Source organism: Nansenia antarctica (genome assembly GCF_963989245.1).
Source record: "Nansenia antarctica genome assembly, contig: SCAFFOLD_332, whole genome shotgun sequence".
NCBI lineage: Eukaryota > Metazoa > Chordata > Actinopteri > Argentiniformes > Microstomatidae > Nansenia > Nansenia antarctica.
The window spans coordinates 32501-52500 of record NW_027663394.1 but is presented as its reverse complement, the minus strand read 5'-3'; the positions used below and the strand labels follow the sequence as shown (position 1 = coordinate 52500).

At 45.7% G+C, this 20000-nt stretch overlaps 2 protein-coding genes across 3 annotated transcripts in view; one reads left to right on the top strand and one right to left on the bottom strand.

Moving 5' to 3' along the window:
• Positions 1-6819: 6819 nt before the first annotated feature.
• Positions 6820-19345, bottom strand: trmt5 (tRNA methyltransferase 5). The gene is made up of 5 exons (XM_080550824.1): positions 19317-19345; positions 18482-19101; positions 17911-18035; positions 7390-8038; positions 6820-6924 (listed from the first exon to the last, which is right to left on the bottom strand). Exons 1-5 carry the CDS (start codon positions 19322-19324, stop codon positions 6869-6871), a joined length of 1458 nt encoding a protein of 485 aa, XP_080406950.1. The 5' UTR covers positions 19325-19345; the 3' UTR covers positions 6820-6868.
• Positions 19346-19559: 214 nt separating this feature from the next.
• The window catches only part of slc38a6 (solute carrier family 38 member 6), a 17687-nt gene continuing 17246 nt past the window's right edge, over positions 19560-20000 (top strand). For both annotated transcript variants that reach the window (XM_080550823.1, XM_080550822.1), the window contains exon 1: positions 19560-19803. In XM_080550823.1, the coding sequence (XP_080406949.1) occupies positions 19705-19803 (99 nt within the window). In that variant the 5' untranslated portion in view covers positions 19560-19704. The remainder of the gene's footprint in view (positions 19804-20000) is intronic.

The following is a 20000-nucleotide window of genomic DNA, read 5'->3' as shown; positions in this document are numbered from 1 at the left end:
TTGACTAGTGAGTTTGTGTTGTGATACGTATTTCTCTGTAGGTAGATATTCAGACTTCAGTAGAGGTAGGTAGGTAGGTAGGTAGATAGGTAGATAGGTAGGTAGGTAGGTAGGTAGGTACCCCCCTGTACTGACCTCAACATCCCCTCCACCCCCCTGTACAGACCACTTCATCCCCTCTACCCCCCTGTACAGACCTCTTCATCCCCTCTACCCCCCTGTACAGACCTCTTCATCCCCTCTACCCCCCTGTACAGACCTCTTCATCCCCTCTACCGCCCTGTACAGACCTCCTCATCCCTTCTACCCCCCCCCTGTACATACCTCTCCATCCCCTCTACCCCCCTGTACAGACCTCCTCATCCCCTCTACCCCCCTGTACAGACCTCCTCATCCCCACTACCCCCCCTGTACAGTTTCTCTACTGTAAATCTAAATGTAACCAAATAAATAATAATAATTCTTCTTCCTTCTATCATTGTAACTGCCAATGGCCCCTGGTCCTAGCATAGATTTGTTTTTCTTATGATGACGTATAGATGATTCACTTCACTCGCTTTAAACAAACGAACTTCGTTCGTAAGTCGCTGTAAGTTGGATAAAGGCGTCTTGCTAAATGCCAGAACAGTAATGTAATGAGTCTGGTCTGGGGTCAGTGGAGAGGGCCTTCTGTGAGAGTGTAGGAGCAGACGGGGGAGGGTGTGGGGGGAGGGAGCTGGGGAGACGTACAGTAACAGCAGCTGCCTGTCACCAAACTGCACGCTTAAGTGATTCATGCTTTCGCTGATGAGGAAAGAGCCTCCATTATACAGCTACCCTCTACCCTCCCTACCCTCCCCTCCTCTTTCACTCACAGAGCTGCTACCCTCCCTCCCCTCCCCTCCTCTCTCACTCACAGAGCAGCTCATTCATACAGATGAGAGGCTCCCAAACCTCTGGGCTCAGGTACACACAGTGACAGTGATGTGTTCATGTGAATGCGACCAAACCGCCCTGCTGTGGTGATGATCTAAAAAACCCAACAAGCAGCATTGTTCCAGGCGGCTAGCTCCAGACCAACGCATAGTTTCTCTCTCTCTCTTTGTTTGTCTGTGGTGGTTTTTCGGTTTTCCCCGAGTACCATCTTCTACCAGGCATTCTTTTAGCGTCATATCTTAGGCGCTCTCTTTTCTTTCCATTCTGTCTGGGTTCCCCCTCGCTCCCTCCCTCCCTCAGCCTCTCTTCCAGCCAGACACACAGCCGAACACGTGGAGTCTAGACATGAGGCCCAACCAACCAACCAGCCAGGCTTCAGGATATCTGCTCTGCGGCTGCCGGCTGCTTTCCTTCTGCACCATGTCTCCCAGTTTCCCAGGTTCCCTGCAGCCATTCATTCCACAGAAGGAGCCAGAAACCCTCTCCTCGATAGATCGAGAAAGAGAGAGATCCCCAGGTTACCCGCAGCCATTCCAGAGAAGTAGCCAGACCCCCTCTCCTCCTCCACCCTTCCCTCTCTCCTCTCCTCCGCCACATCTCTCCGCTCGCTCCCAACACAAAGACAGACAAGCCGCACATTCCCAGCTGGAAACCACGCTGAACCTGCCGGAAACATTTCGGGCACTTATCTTTTCACTTCGAATTAGAGATGGGAGCGCCGTGGCGTTTTCCAGAAGGCAACAACCAGGAGCAGTTGAAAAACGTTATTTTTTTCGACGGGAGGTCCCGTCTGTCAGGGAAATCTGAGATGATTATTATTAGCGTTAGCAAGAGAGGGAGACACTGCTCAGGTATTCCCAGAGTTTTCCACAAAACCCCGGGAGGGAGGAAAGGACCGAGGGAGGGGGAGAGAGAGAGACAGAGGGAGAGAGAGAGAGAGGGGGGGAGAGGGAGATTGTTGTTGAGCTTCCAACGGGTTCCAACGGGTTTTTTTGGGGGGAGGCTGTTGGCTCTCAGAAAGCGGTGGGTGGCAGCGTCAATAGAGAGCGAGTTCAAGAATAATATTGTGATTCCTTTACTCATCAGTTTTACCAGAGAGAATACTAGTATTGTTCATTGTGGGAACTCGCTGACCCAAGACGCTCATGTCGATTTTTTATTTTTGGTTATATCTATTACACTGATTACACTTCCAGTCAGCTATGCTGTGAGTCCTGCTTGGTTTGATTTCGTTGTGTATTCAGAAATATGTGGCAGAAGAGTTGAAACAGACGCCTTATTCTGCTAGCGTCTAGCAGACGCCTTATTCCAAAGCGACTTACAATCGATACATTTGGATCGGAAGTGAATCATCAGTTCACCAGTCGTAGCAGGAAGAGTAATCTAGCTCAGGCCAGGGGCCATTGGCACTCGTCCTGATAGAAGAAAACATTTTTTTTTTTTTAGGAACACTTTAAGGCCTATAAGGAACAGTTGGGGCCTATCATCCATTCTCTTATTTTTTTCTGTATGGACTAAAGAAGACCACTGTTATCACCCACCCTGACGAATCCAGTCACACACACACACACACACACACACACACACTAACACACACTCACATACACTCTCTCTCACACACACACACACACACACACACACACTCACTCACTCACTCACTCTCTCACACACACACACTGTGTGTCATTCAGTGTCATTCAGTCATCTCTATCCCCACCCCCCCAGGCGACAAAATGGGCCCGTCCAAAGTGACCCATATTTACCCAATAACAGGAGGCTTTGAGGAGGCCCGTATCATGTGTCAGCTAATGCTGCCGCGGCCCGGGGAGTGAAAGATGTTACCGGCCCGAACGACGACTAGAGTTTCACGGCCCTGTGAACAAAAGGCAGCCCAGTCCTCAGAGAGAAAGAGAACGAATGAGGGAGGGGGGGAGAAAGGGAGGGGGGCAGCGACGGAGGAGAGAGCGAGAGGGGGTTAGGGGGGGGAGGGAGGGAGGGAGGTGGGTAGCGGAGGAGAGAGAGAGAGAGAGAGAGGGGTGTAAGTCTAACTTTGCCTCAGACGGTACGTGGTAAGCTGAAACAGTAGCAGCGTAGCTGGGTCACGGTTGCAGTCACTCAGTGTGTGTGTGTGTGTGTGTGTGTGTGTGTGTGTGTTTTGCAGTCACTCAGGGTGTGTGTCAGGGTGTGTTGTGGTCAGTGTCTTGTGTCTTCGGTCTGGTTAAAAACGTCTGGCTTCTGTCTGTCTTGTGTTTGCATTGTCCAGTACAGTCTAGCAGCAGAGATCGTGTCGAAAGTGTGTGTGAGTGTGTGTGTGTGTGTGTGTGAGAGTGTGTGTGAGAGAGAGAGAGAGAGAGAGAGTGTGTGTGTGTGTGTGTGTGTGAGAGAGTGTGTGTGTGCGTGTGTTCGTGTGAGTGTGTGTGTGCGTGTGTGCGTGCGTACGTGCGTGTGTGCGAACAGCAGAGCTTCGCAGGGAGATGCACTTACGGGAGCCGAGTTAATGGAGCTGAACTGAGCTAACGTGTCGAGGTGGGGGGGGGGGGTGAGGGCAGGGGGGGCAGACAGGGTTAGTTTAAGATTGGTGATGATGATACCCAGAGGTGATTTCACTTCACATCCTCCTCCATCTCACTCCCTCCCTCCTACCATTATTCTTTCTCTCCCCCCCCCCCTCCTCCTCTCCCCCCCCCCCCCCCTCTCTCTCTCCTTAGGGGCAGGCAGGTATAAAGTTACACAGAGCTCTCAGCTTTCTTGGAAGGAATGACCACATGAGTAGCTGGGGGATTAGATTAGCAGGAAGAACAGTCTTAGCTGCTCTTGAAATAGCCCCACTTTTTCACTGTTGAAAAGGGCCCCAGTACAATATAATCAATAGACAGCACTCATCTGCTGTTGAGGGGGGGGGAGGGAGGGGGGGGGGAGCAGGAAGCCATCGGAGAAGGGGAGAAGGACTCCCTCAAGTGCCTGGTGAAGGGCAGTCTGCAGGAGGGAGGCTGTAATGAAGTTATTATTAATCACGGGGCTCGCCTGTTTTGGAAGCTTGTTGTGAGAGCGTTTCTCTCTAGTGGATGATGAGTGGATCTTTATGTAGAAAAAACCCAGATCGTCCCTCTCTTCTCTTCTCTTCTCCTCTCTTGTCCTCTCCTCTCCTCTCTTCTTTTCTCTCCTCTCTTCTCTTCTCCTCTTCTCTTTTTTTCTCTTCTCTTCTCCTCTTCTCTTTTTTTCTCTTCTCTTCTCTTCTTCTTCGCCGCTCCTCTCCTCTTTACGCCTCTCTTACCACGCCTGGGGGCTCACCACCTCCTATCACTACTACAGTTGGTGTTCTGTGTGTGTGATCTGCCATATGTTAGCTAGGCTTTGTTCACGGTCACCTAAACGTTACGTTAAAGATAGAGTTGCTCTTTTGAACGCTCCATAATTTCCCTTCTACGTTATAGAAATCAGTTTATTTATATCCTGCATGTACATTTACATACGTACACACTTGTATATGCGTGTGTGACATTTTAGTTTCTAATTTCCCCATGTATACGTTATGGAAATTATTTTATGTGTGTCGGGTGTATACATTTACATACACGTACTGAATATACCGTGTATGACATTTTAGTTTTTAATCAAAAGCAAAACACACTACAGACACACACTCTCTCACACACATCAACACACTCACACACATCAACACACTCACACACGTCAACACTCTCACACACACACCAGTCACAAACGCAACGCTCTCAAGACGAATCTACTACACTCCCACACTCCCCACACAGGCATTCTCTTTTAATTGTCTGTCTGTCTCTTTCTCTATCTCTCTCTCTCTCTCTCTCACACACACACACACCCCAGGCCTCCCCACAGGTGTTGGGTTACTCAGTAAAGCGGTCCGGGCCGGGACAGAGGGTCTGTCTGTGGCGTTCGCTTCCTATTTCACTTTGAAGTCTCCCCGGCTCTCAGGGACAGGGGGGGCCGCAAAGCCTGACTCGTGTGGGAGCTTTAGACCTCTCTGCTGGGGCTGGGGGGGGAGGGAGGGAGGGAGGGAGGGAGGAGGGGGCAGTGTGTGCTGTCTCGGTTGCTTTGGATCTTAGCCGGCTTGAAGACTGTGTTAGCTTAGCAGTCAGAGGCTGTTAGGAGGACCTGGGGAGGCCTGTGTGTGTGTGTCTGTGGGGGGGGCGCTCCCCTGATGCCCCCACTCTGACAGCGTGTGTGTGTGTGTGTGTGTGTGAGAGAGAGAGAGAGAGAGAGAGAGAGAGAGAAGGAAGGATTAGAGAAGGTTGGGCCACAGGTCAGCCCCCAGACCCCCCTCCCACACACACACACCTCCCCTCCCTCCCAAGTGGAAGAGCCCCCCCCAATCACCAGGGAGGTGAGGAGACGTTAGCCAACAGCTCGGCTGTTTTTCCGTCTTCGGCCTCAGAGTGAAAATAAACAGACTCTCTGCCATCCTCTGAACACACCAGAGGCCTTGGCAGCCGCGTCTGGGAGCACTTAGAGAAGACTAGAAGACACCTTTAATACTATAATGAAGGCACGATGGAGGGGGGGGCTCCGTGTGTGTGTGTGTGTGTGTGTGTGTGTGAGAGAGAGAGCGTGTGAGAGCGTGTCCCTTCCTTCATGGTTTTGTAAAAGGGGGCTCTGGAGGGCTAGAGAAAAGCCTTGGGTTTGGGCCAGTGTAAGTTTACAAGTTTAGAACGACTGCAACATCAGTATTGTAGCTGTGATTCACTCTATGGCATGGCGACGGCCTCCTCTTGTCATGTCTCTTTCTCTCTGTGCTTCTGTAACGATGGTCAATCAGTTGAAGGATGGACAGGCAACAACTTCTTTTAATCAGTCTATTCTCTCCTGAGCAGTGTGATTCTGGGTGGAAGACATACAAAACATAACTTGTCTTCCTGGTGGCTGCAATTCTTTTAGACCTCTTCAAATAGTAGTCTAGCACTGCTACTGGGTACGGCAACACCACAAGGACAAAACACACGCAGACCTGCAGAACACAACTCCAAAGGGGCTCTGCAACAACTAATACTGGCTAGGGCTGCTCAAACACAGCCATACACATATATTTCTAACTCTGTTACACTTCTCTCTCTCTGTGCTCTCCTCTCTCTGCTCTTCCCTCACTCTCTGCGCTCCTCTCTCTCCTCTTCCCTTCTCTCTCTCTCTGTGCTTCTCTCTCTCTGCTCTCTCTCTCTGTTCTTCTCTCTCTCTCTCTCTGCTTCTCTCTCTCTCTCTCTCTGCTTCTCTCTCTCTGCTCTTCTCTCTCTCTCCTCTCAGGTATCTGAACCACGTGCGTGCGGCCCAGCCTCAAGACGTGGCTGGAGGTTACAACTCTGGGCTGGCGTGTCACCGAGCCGTCCAGGACGCCTTCAGCGGGCTCTTCTGTAGCTGACCCCCCCCTCCCTCCAGAGCTGACCCCCACCCCCCCCACCAAAGCTGACCCCCCCCACACCAGAGCTGACCCCCCCCCCCCACCCCCCACCCGAGAGAGCAGTCCGACAGGGGACGTGGGTCGACCCCTGGTGACAGGACGTGAGTCGACCCCTGGTGACAGGACCATGTAGAGGAGCCGTAGCTGCTATGGTGGCTGACAGGGGTCAGACGAGGATGTACAGCTGTTGTTTATTTCATTGTGTTTTATATCTTTTTTAATAGAAATAAAGTATAAAAATCCACACAAAGCTACTTTTGTTTTGGCTCTATATTCAGTTTGTTGGAGGGGTAAATTATGTTTAAATGACTCAGGTCCTTGATAACAAACAAATGCGTGATAGTTTCAACATAATTAATAATAATAATTATACTAAAAGATATGGGGTATACATACATAGTCAAGGCATTGTGATCTATCATGACACAGACGTCAATGACACTTTATTATAAAACAAAAACAGAATCCAGATATTGGAGAAAAAATGTACAAAAAAGTCACAAACTAAAAACAGTCCAATATTCAGTCGGTCGCCTCCTCACACTTCTGTCTCTTCGGGGCTGGTTCCTCTGTGGGCGCTGAGGAGAGGACAGGGTTAACAAGGTGTCTCATTAGTTAATACATGTTTACTTTAGGGATGCAACCTCAGAAAATACGTTCAAGTCAAGACTAAAAACCCTTCTTTTAAATATTGCCTTTAAATGGCTAAACAATTAAATGATGATTAAAGCACTTTGAGCTGCAACTTTGCAGGAAAAGTGCTATACAAATAAAGGTTATTTTATTTTATATTATTATTATTATAGACCTTCAGTGAATGAATGAATGAATGCATGTGTATTGTTGTAAATCACCTTCTTAAAATAATAGCTTAAGTCATACTTTATATTTTAAGTAAAATAAATATGTTTTTGTAATTTGTAAAACAATATAGAATATATGATATTTAGGCAATAACATAATTTTCCTCAAAAGTGACAAGCCATTATTTTAAGAAGGTGACGAAATCCTGTGTTATAAATCCTGTCTAGTGGAAGGCTCACCTGTCAGAGTGCTGCTGTCGCAGCTGAAGAGCACCTCTCTAGGCAGGGTGAAGCTCACGCACATCATCTCCTTGTTGGGCGCCACGTTCCTGACCAGGTGCACAGAGCACCGCCCCTCCAGGCTGAACCCCAGGTAGGCCGAGGCCCTCTCCACCACGTCCCTCTGGGGGTCGTCCTCCTTGGAGAACCCGTAGCAGTGCACCTGAGGCAGGTTCAGGTGGCAGGCTAGGCCCTGGTCTGGGCCTAGTAGGCCTCGGAACGCGTCCAGGAACTCCAGGGCCAGGGCGGGCAGGTTCATCACCACGTGCGCGCCCGCCGTGCCCTTGAGCAAGGCAGGAAGCTCCTGCTTCAGCGGTCCTCGTATAAAAGCCCTGCCGTCCAGGTTAAAGGTTGTGACCTTGTGGCCCACCTTGTTGAGCTTGGCGTTGTGCTGCAGCCAGCGGTGGGACTCGGGGTTGAGGTCGTTAGCTAGCACGTTGCAGCCGCGGCGGGCTGCAGGGATGGCAAAGGGGCCGACCCCGGCGAAGACGTCCAGCACCGTGTCGCCTCGTTTCAGGAGCGCCACCACGCGCTCGTGCTCCGTGCTCAGCCGAGGGTTCCAGTAGACCCGGGAGAAGTCGAACTCGTACGTCACCCCGTTCTCACGCACCTGAGGCAGAGAAACACGCAGATAGACGTTACTCAATGTGACAACCGCTGGGAAATGGATATCAGTGTATCATCTTTGTCTTTGATGGTAAACAAATATCAGAGGAACACAGACGCATGTCAGATGTCAACACATAACTAAATATATTCTTTCTTTTTTTTTTTACTTAGTTTTTATTTCAGTTTCAGCAACTTGTACAATCATGTCATGTTTTGTCTATTGTTTTTTCCATTCTTTTAGCTGTACACGTATGGTCTATGAATGTGGTTCAGAGCAAGACACACAAAGCAAAAATGAACAATCAACAAAAACACTGAGATGTCAGTGACGGAATAAAAGTAGATTTTAAAAAATATTATGAAAAAAAATAATATATATATATGTTACGGTACATGTGGGAAGACGGTACATGTGGGGAAAAATAGGGTTAGGTGCTAGGGTTAAGGGTAGGATTAGGGTTAGACATGCCAGCATGTACTAAGTCGACGTAGCACCCTAACCCTAGTTTTCCCACATGTACCGTATTCCCACATGTACTGTAACTAGGGCTGTCCCTAACGACTATTTAGTCGTTAGTCGGTTAGTCGATTACTCTAACGACTGATTATTATTTTTACTGTTCGATTAATGTATCACTTAATTTTCCCCAAATAAATGTCAAAAACTTAAAACTCTTATTAACATTTCAGTATTTTATTCAATTATTCTTGTACAAATATATAAATTAGGCTTCTGCACTGCAGGGCAATATTCCACAACAAAAAATATCCTCTCTTTCTTACAGTCCAACATAAAATATAATATTATAAAAGTTAACTTCAAATAAAAGGAAAAGTGCAAGTAATGCAGTAGGCAAGTTCAAGTAATTTTCAGGAGGAATACCAAAATAAATACCAACATAAAATCCTCTAATTAGTGCAATTCAAGTGAAATTCTAACCGGAATACCGTAACTATACCTCTCAGTAACAATAACGATCTCAGTAACAATATAACATTCTCCCCCTCCCACGCTCCTCTCTCTCCCCCCGCCTGCCTCCTGGTTATTATTATTATTATAGGTCAGTGTGGGGCGGGCGCGTCGCGAGAGACAGTTAGGAGGTCAAGACGTTACAGTATCTTAGCTGTTCATAATGATGGCATGTCTAAAGAAAAACGACAGAAAATCACAATACTTTTTTTTATACTTTATTGCAGGGTTGTACATTACATTTCAAGTTCATTTCATACACTTTACAAGTTTTCTTCACTTGTCTAAGTTCATCCTGCATCATTTTTTTATTTTAAATTTTTTTTTAATATTTTTTTTTTAAAAGAGAACAAAAAATAAAAAGATAAAGAATAAAGAATAGAGAGAAAATACAGAAAAAGAAGAGAGAAATTATAGGGATAGAGATAGAAAAGTAAGAGATAAAAGGAGGGGGGTGGGAGGGGTGGGATCGGTGAGGGGGGGGGGGTTCTTCCTACTCATTCATTCGGTCCATTTACTCCAGTTCATAGTGAATTGCTCTTCACGGTTTCCCACTTTATAAGTAATTCTTTCCATTTCTTTTATCTCTTCAACAGTTTTTTCCCAATTATTAACAGATGGTGGGTTTAAGTCCAACCATTTACGTGTAATTTGCTTTAAAGCTGCAATACGTAATATAGTGTACAAATATTTATCTCCCTCCCTGTGTATATCTAATGGAATAAGACCGAGTATAATATTGACTGGATGTATAGGATTTTGTAAGGTAAATGTATTTTTTATTTTTACTTGAACTGCCTCCCAAAACCTTTTCAATTTAGGGCATGTATAAAAAATGTGTGTGTGATTGGCTTCTTGTTCCGTACATTTCCTCCAGCATTCTGCATTGCCTGTTGGCCTATATTTTGACAACATTTTCGGTGTTAGGAAGATCTTCATATTTATTTTCCAAGCAAATTCTTTCCAGAATTTTGATTGTGTTGTCTTAAATATTCTTTTGCATGCTTCTTTCCATTCTTCTTCCGTAATTGTTATTGCTAATTCGTTTTCCCATTTTTCTTTAGTGTTATCTTCTTGTATCTTGATTTCTTGCATGATTTTGTAAAGTTTTGAGATTTTTGTCTTTTCGCTGTTTCTATTTTTGCTCAGATATTCCATCAGTATATGTGATCTTTGTTCCTGTCTCCTCTGTTGTGTTATAAGGTAGCTTCTAATTTGTAAGTACTTAAAGAAATGGCTATTACTTATATTAAATTTATTAACTAAGGTTTCAAATGAGTCTATCATGTCATTTGTAACCATCTGTGAGTACACCTGTAGTCCCTTCCTAGCCCATTCTTCTAATATGTTGTCTGTTTTATTAGGTAAAAAGTCTGGATCACTGGCTATCTCTCTCAAATAAATACATTTGTCATCACATTTATACATTTTACGAATAGTTTTCCAATTTATGAGGGTATTTTCTATGCATCTGTTATTTCCACCTATAAATAAAAACAGAAACTGTGGGAGGATCATCATTTTGACACTTTCTACTCTACTCATTAGGGATTCAGAAAGAAAATCACAATACTTGAGAGTAGGGATGCACCGAATGATCGGCCAGGTTCAGAGGGATAAGCCTTAACCGCGCCATTGATGTACGACTGTGTCGGAGATCTCCGGTCGATAAAAGCTCGCATGATTATACTACTATCTAGTATACTAGTATACATACTATCGCATGTGCGGAGTCCATACTCCACTCCACCCACTTTACAGCACAGTAGGAGTTCGTCCATTCCGTGTTCCGTGTGAATGTTCACCAATGTGAGACGTTAATTTTGTATGACGCGATCAAACAGTGCAAGCAACCCATGCTGTTCTGTAAATGAGACGAGCATTGAGTGATGACTACCTACTGCCAAGTAATATAATTATAGCAAACATGTCGGCAGTTTGGTATCTGTTCTCTGACTCTGAAAGACAACAAGAGGCACATTCTGATATTATAGACTTTCGTTTTCGTTTTCGCGTCTTCAAAATAAAAGCGCGAGTTAAGCGTTGTTGAAAATCAATGACACGTCGCTCGTAACTGGTCGCAGCCATGTTGTTTATTTGCGACGCACATTACGCAAGTCGACGCGTCGTCCCAGCCCTAACCGTAACATATATATACTTTATTTTTATAGTCACATATAAATACAACAAAACATAGTGGAACAAACAATTGGCCATCCATGGATTCATTCATACATACAAATGTTATAGTGATGGTAATATACCAGCAAGCAGCCTCACCCTCACAGAGCATGAAGTGAGACGCGTGCTGAAGGCGGTGGACCCCAGAAAAACCTCGGGGCCGGACGGCGTCCTGGGACGGGTGCTGAGGGACTGCGCCGACCAGCTGGCCGGGGTTTTCACCAAGATCTTCAACCAGTCCCTGTCCCAGGCCACCATCCCACCCGGCCTGAAAACCTCAACAATCATCCCAGTCCCGAAGAAAAGCACGGTGAGCTGCCTAAACGACTACCGCCCGGTGGCACTCACACCAATCATCATGAAGTGCTTCGAGAAACTGGTCCGGGCCCACATAGTCACATTCCTCCCGCCCAGCCTGGATCCATACCAGTTCGCCTACAGAGCCCACAGGTCCACAGAGGACGCCATCGCGACGACTCTCCACTCCACTCTATCCCACCTGGAGGGGGGGAACAGCTACGTGAGACTGCTCTTTGTGGACTTCAGCTCTGCTTTTAACACTATCCTTCCCGACAGGCTAGTGACCAAACTACTAGACCTGGGACCAGGGTTTCCGTTAGAAAAAATTGCCGCCGGTCATCGTGTCCGGGAAGATTTCGATTTACCGGACAAACGTGAGATATTCCGGTCATCATATTAAAATATAATATAGCTGTTTGTCGCGGTGATTACTGTTGTGTAGCCTATATATGCCATTTAATGTCTATTTCTCATCCGATACGATTAGATGAGAGCTACGGTATATAATATATAATAATATAACATGATTCGCATGCGCGCTATGCCCAGCTGAACGCTGCTGGCTGAGTGCTTGTAAAAGGAGTACACAGAAGCAGTTGTGCGCTTGTAGGCTCCTACCTGGTCAACAGCCTTTGCAGCATCTAGCGCGGCCAGCGCAACTCGGTGGGCACCACAGTGCACCTGAATGGAAAACGCACTCTGTTTCTTCAGAAGAGCACCAACTCCAGCACGCTTCCCCATCATTACACTGGCCCCATCCGAGCCCAGGCCAATGACGCGGGACAGCTCCACACCTCTCTCGCGGAGCACCTCCACCACTTTGTCAAATATACACTGTGCGGTCCCGGAGTGCACATCAAAATTGCCCAGAAAACATGTCTCAACTCCTCCTTTTATTTCCAACTTCACGTATATAATCAGCTTCTTGTCCACGGTGATATTTACTGTCTCATCAATGATAATTCCAATGAAGTCACTCCCCTTTAGCTTTTCATCCAGCTGATCCATCACAACGTCTTCCAGTGCCCTTTCCATGTCATCAACGGAGTCGCTGTGGCGGTAAATGCCCTCACTCAAGACAAAATCTGGAGCCTTAACTGCTTTCAGTAGAGTCAGTCCCACATACTGATGACATGCGATGCCATTTTTTGCCATGTGAAATGCAACTTGTAGCTGAGAGTGCAGCTTATTGTTAGCCGTTGCATTAGCCTGCTCACAGTGGCCTTTCATAGCGGTTTGCTGTTGCCTCAAACTGACCGCCGATATGTGCTCACTGCATCGACTGTGATCAGTGAGAGCCGACATTCTCATATTTGTTGCTCCTCTCGTGAATCCGTTATTCCTCCCCGATTTTTCGCACGGTGAGCAGAAAATTTTTCCTTCCTCATCTAAACGCAGCCAGGGGAAAGTTTCTTTCCATTCAACTCTGAACCCTCGAGACTTCTTGACTGGAGGAGCCACTACCTCCATCTCTTCAGTCAGACTTCTCCTCAGACTCATTGTAGCTTGGTTTCATGAAGTCATTGTTAAGCTTACTTTGTCTTGCCATGTTTACATGAATTTAATCGCTCGCTATGGTGCACTTTGAGCTGCAACGTTTGCGTATTATTATGGTGGCCGGGTTGGCAGGGTTGCCAGATGGGCCGGGTTATCGCCGAATGGGCTACTGGGTTTAGCGGTAATAGACTGGTTAGGCTGTAATCCCATCTGGCATCAATCCCATGTGGCATCTGACTATTACCGCTGTTTCGCATAGGCTAGCCTACACATTAGGAGTCATCATCATGCCGGCGTCAAATCATATCATAATAAAAGAAATATATAGCCTATATATTCGTCTTTTTTAAAATAGAAGGAATCAGAATGTGAACTTTAGCGAATTGTATTCAAATTGTGCTTAGAGGGAATTATTTTCACCGTACATTATGACCGACGAGTTTTAAATTTGTCGGACTTCAACAAATTTTACTGGACAAAGACCGGTAATTACCGGTTAACGGAAACCCTGCCTGGGACTATCACACTCCATCTGCGCATGGATCAAGAACTTCCTGTCTGACCGCCCCCAGAGGGTGCGGGTGGGCTCCCACACCTCCACAGCCCTCAGACTCAGCACTGGGTCCCCCCAGGGCTGCGTGCTGAGCCCCATCCTCTACAACCTCTACACCCACGACTTCACCCCCGTCCACCCCAGCAACTCCATCATAAAGTTTGCAGACGACACCACCGTGGTGGGCTGCATCTCGGGGGGGGGACGAGACGGCGTACAGGGATGAGGTGGAGCAGCTTGGCAAGCTGTGCAAGGTCAACAACCTGCTGCTGAACCAGCTAAAGACCCAGGAAATCATCGTGGACTTCAGGAGGAAAAAATCTGAGGTCCAGCCCCTGCTCATCGAGTTGTCCTGGAGGACCAACACAGCAGCCATCATCAAGAAGGCACAACAGCGGCTCTACTTCCTGAGAGTCCTCAGGAACTACCACCTCAGACAGGAGCTGCTTGTGACCTTCTACCGCTGCACAGTGGAGAGCATCCTCACCTACTGCATTTGCGTGTGGTTCTCCAGCTGCACAGCCGCAGAGAGGAAAGCGCGACAGAGAGTCGTGAGATCGGCCCAGAAGATCATCGGCGCCCATCTCCCCTCTCTGGAAGAGCTGTACAACACACGCTGCCTCAGGAAGGCCTCCAAGATCTCCAGGGACCCATCCCACCCTGGGAACGAACACTTTGTTCGGCTGCGCTCAGGCAGGCGGTTCAGGACCATGTTCGCACGGACAAACAGACTGAAGCTCAGCTTCTACCCTAGGGCCATTCAGGCCCTGAACACAGCAAAGACCTAGGTTCTAGGCCCTGGACAATCTAGACAATTTGATGGTAGCTACTAGATTGTAAACACAAGTGCAATATTGTAATACAACTGTGAACATACAACTGTGTGCAATATGACAACCCATGTGTACATAAGGTTCAGATATAGGAAAAGTAAGGATATTTATAGCATAGCTTAGTGTACAGCACAGTGTTTTATTGTATAGTATAGTAGTATAGTAGATAGTGTACACATAGCCTTATTTATGTCAACCAGCTCTTTTCTCTTTTTTGTTTTACCCTTGGCTCTCTTGTTTTTAGTCTTTTTTCCAAGCACCAGGGGAGCCCCCCCTCCTAAATTTCGTTGTATGGTACCTGTACTGTATTAATGACAATAAAGACCATTCATTCATTCATTCATACATGTCAGGTCAAACAGTCCTAACTCAATAAACATCAACTAAGGTCTCAAACTCAAACTTCTCTTCAGTCTGACTTCAACATCCTACAAGATTGGCTCTTACAGAACAAATTACTGCTCAATAAATCAAAATCTTACACTATGATCTTTGGAACTAGACAGAAACTCAAATCTACACCCGGTTCTTGTGTAATATCCTGTAATGATGGCACTACTAAAGTCGCCAATATTAAATATCTCGGTGTATGGCTTGATTCCAATCTTTCATTCAAATCACACATTGACTATACCTTGCGTAAAGTACATTTTGGAATCAATACCCTATATCGATCACGCAATTGTTTCTCACCCATTGTTCGCAAAAAACTTGTCATACAACTCATATTTCCACTAATTGATTATTGTGATGTGTATCAAACCGCAGCTAAATCGGATCTTGTCCCGCTTAACACAGCCTATAACAGAATCTGCAGATTTGTCCTTGGTTGTCCTTTTCTCACTCACCATTGCAACATGTATCAGACAGGCACTCAAATGTCCATCTCCTAATGTAAGAAGACAGATGCACTGGCTTCAATTTATATTTAAATGCATTCATCTAAACTATCCCCCCTATTTACAACAGTATCTTGTTCCTTTTACAGCTATCCATCATTCTAGGCATTCATCTCAGTTTAATTTCACCACACCTTACCTTACAAAATCAGTTGGTAAAAGAGCATTTAATTTCAAAGCTCCAGCTGATTGGAATAATTTACCGGTTCACATCAAATCCATCACATCTTTTGTTAGTGTTAAGCATGCACTGTCTTCTTACCTTTTGACTGATTGTTCGTGTTTCCTTTGATGTTGTCACCACTTACATGTACACCTATTAAGTTTATTGTAAAGTATAGTATATCAGGGTTTCCGTTAACCGGTAATTACCGGTCTTTGTCCGGTAAAATATGTTGAAGTCCGACAAATTTAAACCTCTTCGGTCATAATGTCCGTTGAAAATAATTCCCTCTAAGCACAATTTGAATACAATTCGCTAAAGTTTAATTGTCACATTCTGACTCCTTCTATATTAAAAAAGATGAATATATATAGGCTATGTTGTGTCTTGTTGTTCTCTAACTTACAAGATACACTTTATATTAATAATACTCTGGTCTCTGGAGCAACGTTCAACGAGCTTCTTTATTCAGCATCCCAACGACAACTAGACCACACTAGTCGATCGATGATAACATTGTCAAGATGTAATGCTACGGAGGCAATAGCAATCAATCCCATATCTATGCTAAACATAGCAATATACTACAGGCTATATATTTATTTTATTATTATATGATTTGAAAAAGTCTCGAGGGTTCCGAGTTGAATGGAAAGAACATTTCCCCTGGCTGCGTTTAGATGGGGAAGGAAAAATGTTCTGCTCACCGTGCAACAAATCGGGGAGGAATAACGGATTCACGAGAGGAGCAACGAATATGAGAATGTTGCACTTTTCAATAAAATGTTATAAATCTAGACATTGTGGTATTTCTTTATATACGTATCCCAGCCTGCCTATCAATCGTTTCTCAATAAACAGTTATGTTCTCCTCATTGTCATACTCCCGAGTCCGAGTAAGTATGATTTGACAGGCAGTTAAACTAAATGTCTTCCCAACCAGCGAGACCTGGTTCTAGAAATGACGTTGTTTTATTGATAAAAAAGGGTAAAACTGGAAAGAGAAAATAGAAAACTCACATTAATCCCAAACAATTTAACAGACTTCAGTTAAAGTAATGTGGAGTCCGTTCATTGATCGATGCAGTCTGTTCAGTTCCCAGTGTGGCGCGCGTTCAGCGCTGGACATATGGCATAGCGCGCATGCGAATCATGAAAGCCTATTATTATATAGCTCATATCTAATCGTATCGGGTGAGAAATAGACATTAAACGGCATATATAGGCTACACAACAGTAATCACCGCGACAAACAGCTATATTATATGATGACCGGAATTTCTCACGTTTGTCCGGTAAATTGAAATCTTCCCGGACACGTTGACCGGCGCCAATTTTTTCTAACGGAAACCCTGGTATGTATATTATTGTATGTAGATCCGCCTTCCCTTGTTCCATTATCCATTTTGGTCGTGTTATGGTTGTGATGTTCTCAATGTTTTCAACTGGCAATGTGTGTTATTGTTTGTCTCCTGTTTGTCTGTGTTTTGTCATGTGTGTGTCTTTTATTGTTTATCCTGTTTTTATGTAATATGTAATGATTATGTATTATGCAATATGTATTATTATATCTGTATTGCATTGTATTGTATTGTATTATACATAGGGCTGGGTATCGCCACTGATTTCCCAAAACGATTCGATTCCGATTCACAGCTCCCGATTCGATTCGATTCACGATTCGATCTAGTTACAATATACATTTTTGGCTTGAATATGAAAGAGATTCTCCGAACTAATGCTATAAATGGTTCAAGGAACCCTATAACATGTAGCATTGTTAAACATATCAATGAATTGACTCCAAAGCAGTTACATGAATGTACTTTTTATTTACATATGACTTTGCTTTTGTCCAGCTCATCTCTATCGTCACATTTTTTCAATCCCAGACATCTGACTTTAAGCCTGGTGGTGACTTGAGTGTCCCTGCCATCGCCATGTTTTTAGATTTTAGTGTTGAGACCTCACGTTGCGTGAGATATGATAAATTCTTGTAGCGCGAGATCTGGCCACGAGATCTCGTTGCGGGTTGAAGCTGCAAGCAAAAAATAAATAAATAATAATAATCGATCTCGGGATTTATGAATCGATAATAGCTCATTTAATGAAGATCGATTCAGAATCGGGAAATCGATTTTTTTAACCCAGCCCTAATTATACATAATTATTGTATTATGATGTATCATGCTTTATGTGTTGTAACTTTAGGACCCCCTCGGAAACAAGATGGCACATCTCAAGGGATTTTATCCTAATAAAAGAAATTTACAACAAACTCAATCCATTTCTTCCCAATATTTCCAGAATTTCAGGGCCTGTTGATTTAGTGAAAAGGTCATACTCTCCATGCTTTGAATATTTGTCGCAATCTCTATCAATTCAGTCTTTGTTGGATGTTTGGGCTGTAACCATTTCTGTGAACTAAATATATTCTTGTTGAATGAAAGCACATGTTGTCTGACGACACAACTCACTTTGGCCACCATGTTCTCCTCCCCTGCCATCACCTCCATCTGGAAGTTGCGGTACGTGGAGTCGATGGTGTTGGTCTTGTTGACCACGCAGGTCACCCCCGGGTTCTTATCCATGATCACCTGACCTGAAACAACATTCCAGAACCAGAACAGAACAAGAATCAGAATTTATTTTATTACATCCCAAAGTACACATAGGCCTACACAAGAGTAACAATCTTTGGCATAGGTTCTTTCGACATTGGCATTGCAGCAAGATACAAGATCACAACAATAGAGTAAAGTAAGTAATAACAAAGTAATAAAGTGATGGTAGTTGTACTACAGTGGAATCAGACAACAAGACAATAGTACAGTCAAATGAAACGGCACTTTCAATGAGATCACATGCAGACAGACAGGCGTGTTCAAACGTATTTTACTCTCCTCTATGATTAACCAGCCAGGAGGAAACCCATTCACGTCTAGTCTGACACAGAATGTAGTGAGTGCCTCACGAATGCCACAATTGTTCCCTCTGCGATGACAAACAGCTGTGTGTCGTGCATATGCAATACTGTAGCAGTCTCACCTATGAGGTTTCTGTACGGCAGCTGGTGGTCCCGCAGGTTCATGTGCGCGATGTGTCCCACCCGACTGAACCCGGAGGCGACGTCCTGGCCCTCGGGCAGCACGGACCGCAGCACCTCGTCCGACTTCAGGTTCTCGTAGGTCAGCCGCAGCTCGTGTCGCAGGATCTCCAGCGGTACCCCACACGACTTTAGCGCCTCCACCTCTTTCTCGCTGAAGGAGCTCAGTCCGGTCACACTGGCCGGGTCCAGGAGCACGATCCTCTGGTCCCCGCTGCTGTCCTCCGCGTCCTTCAGCACCCGGCACAGGTTCGGACGCTTCATGGTCGCGTTCTTCAGACTCTTCACCACCTTGTTGAGGACGTCCTTCGGCACACGCAGAGCTGGGACGACCACCGTCTGGGCGAAGGCTTCTCGGTCCAGGCTGGTCATCCCTCGGACCTCCGGGGGGGCTGTGTAGAGCAGGCTGGGGGGCTCCATCCCGCTGTGCTGCTGGGGCTCAGGCATGGTGGGCTTTGGGACACGGGTATTAGTCGCTGCTCCAGTGCACAAGAGCCGGGGTAGATACGGGGGTGTTCCGCAGTTCGGAGGGTGCAGAAGTCTGATGATCCGAGGGGAAATCCTGCAATGACAAATCGGTGTTTTCTTGTTATGTGTTTGGAGCTACAGACAGTGTGCATTCTCGTGGGAAAACGACGTGGTAATGACCTGCACAACGTGCATTTGATTAATGTATTAATGCCTCACAACATGTGTACATTAGGAGTACAGTTTATTGAAATAATCCATAGTTATCAATGGAAATAAAGGCGAACATTGAAAGTCAGGCAATCTCACCTGAACATCGCCGCACATGCTTCTGTGATACGTCATCACTGGTGGACTTTGTTTGGGGAGATCTGATTAGTCGAATGGAAATAGTCCGACCTCTGATTGGTTAGAAGTGTTGTACACGTCACGAAACGCGACGGATAAAAAACCGGAAGAAATCTCTGCCTTGGTCATATGACCTCCTGTCAGCTGGGGAAAGTTGCAAAAAAGACCAAGTCTATCCAGCCAGAAAACGATGCGTTGATTACCTGGTGGTGGAGCAGTGTCGGGTGGCAGAGTTTGGGGCTGTTGCAGTCTCCAGCGCCCACATTTCCACAGATGAACTGTAGTTTATTTTAGTGCACAGCCGAACTGAACTTATCTGTCACTCGAGGCCAAATCACCCGGGGATAAGATGAGCATCAATGCAGCAGGGAGCATCGTGCAGCCTGACAGGCACAGTGCCCATGGAGCTGTGGAGGGTGAGACCGACACTTCCCCCCTACTGGGAAATGTAAGTGAACCCTCAATCTTTGACCAGACATTAAGAATCCCCCATGTTGTCTTTGTGCTGCTCTCTCCTTTGCATTCAGTTCAAACCATAGATAGACAATGACCACAGACATAGGCAAGGCAAGTTTATAGCACATTTCATACAACAGGGGCAATTCAAAGTGCTTTACATATAGCATGAAAAGGTGCATTATCTCA